This window comes from Triticum dicoccoides, chromosome 2A (assembly GCF_002162155.2).
Source record: "Triticum dicoccoides isolate Atlit2015 ecotype Zavitan chromosome 2A, WEW_v2.0, whole genome shotgun sequence".
In the NCBI taxonomy this organism is placed as follows: Eukaryota; Viridiplantae; Streptophyta; class Magnoliopsida; order Poales; family Poaceae; genus Triticum; species Triticum dicoccoides.
In genome coordinates this window covers 578,084,326-578,091,669 of record NC_041382.1, presented here as the reverse complement: position 1 = coordinate 578,091,669, position 7,344 = coordinate 578,084,326, and the positions used below count along the sequence as shown (strand labels likewise).

The following is a 7,344-nucleotide window of genomic DNA, read 5'->3' as shown; positions in this document are numbered from 1 at the left end:
TATGAATTCCATTTTCTATCTGTTTTTGTATACTAATTTGAATCTAGTTGTTATCATCCACATATACAGAATGGAAAGCGTATATATACACATTGAAACAGAACATATAAGAATGGAAAACAGAGTACACACATTGAAACAGGGCAATAAACAGAGCAATACCATGATTGTTGTGAATACATAGCTATCCACGTCGAAATGACTTTTCAAAATAAAACGCGTCCATGAGACCATGACCAGCAGCCCTTGCCTACGGTAGCTCTTGGCTCTACCTGAACTCATGCAGGCGTTCGTCCAAGTGGTCGACACGCTCGGGGTACATCTAGAGCGCGATCTCGAGCTCCAAGTTGGCTATTTCATCAGAGATCACCAGCTCGAGGATGCTACGGCCATGTTCCTCTACTGTGCCCAGGTGGACACCCGGGCCAAGGAGGTGGTCGAGCTTACGGACCAGCGTGTTGGCATCCAGCGGGCCGTGGACAAGTCAAACGGCGGCACCCATGCAAACGGCGTGGCGGACGTCCGGTGCAAGTACGGCGTGGTTGGCCTCTGGTGCAAGTACGGCGTTGAGGGCCTCTACCCACTCCTGGCGAGGAATGGGGGTACTGAACGGACGTGTACCCAGCTACGATGCCGTGTCCACAGCAGGCAAGCGCCGATGGATCCGCTCTTGATGTGTGGCGCGCCGCACCTCTTGCTCTACAGCGCTCCAACAGTCTCGCCATGCGGCGAGCCGCAGCTTATTGGCGCGGACGCGCCTAGCTTGCTCTGCAGCGACCATCGATCATGTTGTGTGGCGAGCTACAGCCTGTCGGCCCTGACATGCCTATCTTGATCCGCGGCACTCAAGCGCCATGCGCCAAAGGTCTGCTCAACCCTGGCGATGATGCGCATCACGGCGTTGTCCATCGCGTTGCCGGGGAGCGCCTGGGCCTCGATGGCCTGTGGCGCCTGCTCGTTTTCCTCGTCGACGAGGTTGATGGCAGAGGCGGCGCTTTGGTGGGTTGGCATGCTTGGAAAAGGTGGATGTGCTAGAGGCTGCACTTGTCACCTCCGTGTGTCATGCGGCGCCTATGCACAATATTGCTGGGTGGCGGGAAACAGGTGAGGAAATGGCGGGAAATGGTGGCGTCTTCATAAAACGCCATCAATTAATGGAAACTTAGCATAGAAGGAACATCGAGCTAGCACAAGAAGGAGATGTTGATCAGATGAACACGGACCACACTAGGGAACCATTTCTGTTATTATCGGTATTCGCACACATTTTTTATTACAGACATGTTTGCCGCGTATCACAAACATCTTGTTATATTGAACCGTTTCTGTTCTCTTGCCTCAACGCAAACAATTCATCCGAGTGAACTGCATGCCATATATCGCACACACCTTCATCTGGCTGCCCGTTTCTTTTGTGTTGCTCATACGTCTCCAACATATCTATAATTTTTTATTGTTCCATGCTATTATATTATATGTTTTGGATGTTTAATGGGCTTTAATATGCACTTTTATATTATTTTTGGGACTAACCTACTAACCGGAGGCCCAGTGTCAGTTGTTGTTTTTTCCCTATTTCAGTGTTTCGCAGAAAAGGAATATCAAACGGAATCCAAACGGAATGAAACCTTCGCGAGGATCTTTTTTGGAACAAACGCAATCCTAGAGACTTGGAGTAGAGGTCAAGCAAGCAACGAGGTGGTCATGAGGTAGGGGGCGCGCCCAGGGGGGTAGGCGCGCCCCCACCCTCATGGGCCCCTCGCAACTCCACCGACCTATTTCTTTCGCCTATATATACTCTCGTACCCTGAAAACATCCAGGAGAGCCACGAAACACTTTTTCCACCGCCTCAACCTTCTGTACCTGTGAGATCCCATCTGGGGCCTTTTTCGGTGATCTGCCCGAGGGGCATTCTATCACGGAGGGCTTCTACATCAACACCATAGCCTCTCCGATGATCTGTCTAGTTTACCACAGACCTTCGGGTCCATAGTTATTAGCTAGATGGCTTCTTATCTCTCTTTGGATCTCAATACAAAGTTCTCCTCGATTCTCTTGGAGATCTATTTGATGTAATTCTTTTGCGGTGTGTTTGTCGATATCGGATGAATTGTGGGTTTATGATCTAGATTATCCATGAACAATATTTTATTCTTCTCTGAATTCTTATATGCATGATTTGATATCTTTGCAAGTCTCTTCGAATTATCAGTTTGGTTTGGCCTACTAGATTGATCTTTCTTGCAATGGGAGAAGTGCTTAGCTTTGGGTTCAATCTTGCGGTGTCCTTTCCCAGTGACAGCAGGGGCAGCAAGGCACGTATTGTACTGTTGCCATTGAGGATAAAAAGATGGGGTTTATATCATATTGCTTGAGTTTATCCCTCTACATCATGTCATCTTGCCTGATGCGTTACTCTGTTCTTATGAACTTAATACTCTAGATGCATGCTGGATAGCAGTCGATGTGTGGAGTAATAGTAGTAGATGAAGAATCCTTTCGGTCTACTTGACACGGACGTGATGCCTATGTTCATGATCATGCCTAGATATTCTCATAACTATGCACTTTTCTATCAATTGCTCGACAGTAATTTGTTCACCCACCGTAATATATGCTATCATGAGAGAAGCCACTGGTGAAACCAATGGCCCCCAGGTTTGCTTCATATAATATAAAGTTTCCAATCTACAATCTTAGTTTACTTTTTATTTTGCAATCTTCATTTTCCAATCTATACAATAAAAGTACCAAAAATATTTATCTTATTATCTCTATCAGATCTCACTTTTGCAAGTGGCCGTGAAGGGACTGACAACCCCTTTATCACGTTGGTTGCAAGGTTCTTATTTGTTTGTGCAGGTACTAGGCGATTTGTGTGTGACCTCCTACTGGATTAATACCTTGGTTCTCAAAAACTAAGGTAAATACTTACGCTACTTTGCTGCATCACCCTTTCCTCTTCAAGGGAAAACCAACGCATGGTCAAGAGGTAGCAAGAAGGATTTCTGGCGCGGATGCCGGGGAGATCTACGCTCAAGTCAAGACATACCAAGTACCCATTAAAACTCTTCTCCCTCGCATTACATTATTTGCCATTCGCCTCTCGTTTTCCTCTCCCCCCTCCCCCCTTCACAACCTTTGCCTTTTCTTCGCCCTTCTTCCGTTCAATCTTGTGTTACCATGTGCCTTCTTTTTGCTTGCATCTTTACTTGCTAAGAGTTTATGGATCCCCATCCACTTGCTAATCTTTTTAAAGGGTCCAATTATGATGAACCAATTGCTAGTGAGTTGAGTGCACTAGATTATCTTTATGGAGTTTTGCTTGAAATCCATGAATCTGATAATTGTGATGAAATACTTTATGAAGTGATTCACGATAGATCTTTGAATGAAAAGCATGATTGCAATGATGTTATTATAAATTCTCTTAATGTCAATCGTGTTAATGTTATGCAAAACCCTAAGCTTGGGGATGCTAGTTTTGCTATGTACACTACTTGTTGCAATGATCATGATTGGGGTGATTCTTCTTATGATCTTGAAAATTTATTTAAGCCCCATGATGAATATGAGATTGATAATAGTGTTTGCAATATTATTGAAAGTGGGTTTGGAAGAGTGTCAACTTTAGATCCCGCATATTTGGAGAACACTCAATCTTATGAAATATTTTATGTGATAGTGCTACCTCTTGAGCATGCGCTGGTTTTCCCTTGAAGAGGAAAGGGTGGTGAAGCAAAGCAGCGTAAGTATTTCATGATTTTTTTTATTGATAATCACATAATTACGAAACTGGGAAAGGATTGGTCTAATTATTAAAATTAGGGAGGACGCTGAGGAAAATAGCGTCCAGACCTGGATGCTATTACGCCCAGCATTCTGACCTGGACGGTAGTATCAACCCCGTCCTAGGTTGGCCCCACTCGCAACCAAGCCGGTTGACTCTGCTTTGGCGTTTCGTCCCCCCGAGCTCCTCTCCACCGCCGCCCTCCGCCTCTCCCCTATCGCCGCCCTCTGCCTCTCCCCGGCCGCATCTACGTCATTCCCTCGCGCACCACCTCATGGCAGGCTCCCGCCTCTGCCTCGTCCCCTTGTCCACCACCTGACGGTCAAAGTAGGTTGCGCCACTACGACGAGTCCGGCGGACGTGACAGCCAATCTCTCATCTCTCCACCATATTCTCCACATCTCGTCCGTTCCTCGTCCCAGCTAGCCTCGCAACGTCAATTGTCGCCCGCAGTAGAGCACCACAGGTAGGCACTGTCTTTTTCTCTTAAACTGGTGTACGATTCTTCCTGGTCTCTAATTGAGACTTGTTACTACAGTAGATGCTAGCAAATCTCTTCTATTTATATCTTTACTTGTCTCTTTTTGTGATTGATAGATTGATATTGATAGTGCATCAAACCGAAATAATGTGTATTCCTGAAATTTCATGAGTGTGACATGGTCCTTGTAAGAAGTTGAGAGTAATTGATTGCTATTCTTGATGATGCAGCTTTACTTTACTGATTTTCAGTTGTTTCATAAGCACAAGTCTGAATGAGAGTAGGATTAATTGAGGTTCATCTAGTGGAGTACTTTGAAGAATAAATGCAAATGATTGACATGGTATTTCACTTGAATTGTTTAAATGTTGTTTTATCTTGTAATAGGGTACTGAAATGAATACAAGTCAATGTTTCAGTGACTTATTATGGATGCCGCACAGCCAACATAAAATATCCAAATCTTGGGAAAATGTGAGTATTTATCAAATTTCGATGTGGTCTGTTGCACTTTTTGGTTGGTTGAAACTGGTTTTTGTATATCTTAATGCAGCCTAACATTTGCTTGAATGTTCGGTGTCATCGTGTTGGCATTCCAGTGGATCCTCTTTGTAGCGCAGCCTTAGAGAACCTTGGTTTTTATCAAATTGCAAAAATGAAGAAAATCAATGTCGACAAATATTTGATATCAGCATTGGTCGAGCATTGGCGGCCTAAGACAAATAGTTTTCATTTACCTATAGGAGAAATGACTGTTACACTACAAGATGTGAGTTGTTTGTGGGGGTTGCCTATCCATGGTAAACCACTTATTGGCAAAGTTGATGCTGCATGGTCTGGATTGATTGAGAGGTTGCTTGGGATTCCTGTAGATGAACAACACATGAAGCAAAAGAGAAGGCGGAAAGATGATGACAATGTTGCTGTGAAGAATTCACAGTACTCTTTAAATTTGGGTAAACTACGAGAACGCTTCCAGGTGATGCCGGATAATCCAGTGGATCGAGAGATTCATTGGCATGCTCAAGCGATTGTTCTAGAAATCCTTGGCTCCACGGTGTTCACTGATACATCTGGAGATGGAGTGCCAGCTATGTATCTTCAGTTTATGCAGAATGAAGGGAAACCAATAGAGTATAATTGGGGAGCAACTGTTCTTGCTATGTTATATAGACAGTTGAGCATGGGGGCTGAGAAGGAGAGATTAGAAATTTCAAGGCCTTTGTTGCTGCTACAGTTATGGTCCTGGTCTCATTTGCCACTTGGTCGCCCTAAAAATATTGTTGAGAAGCCAAAGGAAAGGGAGGAACCTGGAGATGAGGAAGATGAAGAAGTAGACTTGGATTATAACCCTGTATTTGGAGCAAAGTGGTGTGCTCGACATGAATTTGATGTTCCACATAATGCGGGTATCGTACTGTACTCACCTCATCTATTAGCCATTGTTTGTGTTGTGCCAACTAATTTTCTCACTTGCAAATGAACCATATAGGTACCGAATATTATCGAAATCAGATTGATTTGATTCGAGAAGGTGCTATTGAATGGCAACCATATGAAGACCTTCTGGATGAGATGCATGTCGAAGTACATGATGGTACTAATTGGTGGTTTGCTAGAGTACCACTCATACATTTTTGGATTGTAGAGTTTCACTATCCAAATAGGGTGATGCGGCAATTCGGATTAAGACAAGCCATTCCACCTTCCCCTCCAGGCGGCGAGGTAGAGGTTCGCAAACTGCGAAAAATTAAGCATTCTGCAGGAAAACCGCATAATTGGGAAGAAGTCCATGCCAAGTATGTTCAAGAATATGTTGAAGAGTATGATCGTGTCCAAGTAGGAGTAGTGCCAGAGGATATTCCCTTTGATGTAGCTAGTTTACCCGATTACAGACATTGGTTCCAGCAATATTGTATGTACACAGTATTCTTTGACTCTCAATGCTTAGGAGGCCTAGATAAACCTATCCCATATCCTCGATATAGCATCGAATGGACCGGGTACATGCCCAGCGGTCCACCATTGGCTCGCATTGTAAGTGTGTGCAATATTTTCATTGTTTATTTGGAATGCAGTAACAATCACATGATTTAATATTCGTATTGTCGCTTTGTAGAGCCTACGTGAGATAAAGAATGCTGCATGGGGGATCAAATGTGCTACTACCAGTGGGTGCAAGAAGATAGGCAAATCTATAATGAGGTCTTGTGTATGAAATTTGATGGATCTCAACTTGGAGCCTAGACTGCGAAGCATGCTCGATGAGGCTAGATTGCCGCTGAAGATCGAAGATATCCCATCTGATGATGATGTTTCAGATATTGCTCACCCACCGAGCCCCCCGAAAGAAAGCAACTCCGATGTATTTAATGATTGGATATACTCTTGGAGAGGTTTTACAACATATCTCAATGTTGGTGAATCCATGATAGATGGAGGACGGACAACACAAGATGCAACTGAAGCTCCCAGATTTCAGTCAAGGAGTTCTTCACATGTACTAAACTAGAATGAGAGCATATAGTGATATGATATGCTCATCTCCATCGATCTAGAAGTGTAACTGAGTAGATGTTTATTTCCTTTTGCACAACAAAAAAGTTCCTGATCATGCTTTGTAATAGGCCACACATGGGTTGTAATCCTTTCAAGCCATGTCACACCGCATTGGCTAAGCTCATGTTGCAGCCTGCCCTCTGTAAAACTGAATGTGCGTGAGATGAATCAGACTTCAAAATTACGGCTGAAAACAAAGAATGGACGAATCTCTCAATGTGTGGCTCAAAATTTGATGAAAATTTCACAAAATAGTATTCATCATATGTAAGTCCTTGTGTCAAAATTTCATAAAATTCTGGACACATTTTTCAGGTTCAAATTTTTGGCCAAATTATGGCTGAAAACGAAGAATGGACGAATCTCTCAATGTGTTACTCAAAATTGGCTGAAAATTTCACACAATAGTAGTCATCATATTGTTGTACTTTTGTCAAATTTTCATAAAATCTTGTACACTTTTTTTCAGGTTCAAAATTTTGGCAAAATTATGGCTGAAAATGAAGAATGGAC

The 7,344-nt window shown here is 43.4% G+C and overlaps 1 protein-coding gene across 1 annotated transcript; it reads left to right on the top strand.

Moving 5' to 3' along the window:
* The first annotated feature begins 5,455 nt into the window (after window positions 1-5,455).
* LOC119357974 (serine/threonine-protein phosphatase 7 long form homolog) lies at window positions 5,456-6,490 on the top strand. The gene is made up of 3 exons (XM_037624724.1): window positions 5,456-5,681; window positions 5,765-6,309; window positions 6,392-6,490. Exons 1-3 carry the CDS (start codon window positions 5,456-5,458, stop codon window positions 6,488-6,490), a joined length of 870 nt encoding a protein of 289 aa, XP_037480621.1.
* The last annotated feature ends 854 nt before the right edge of the window (window positions 6,491-7,344 follow it).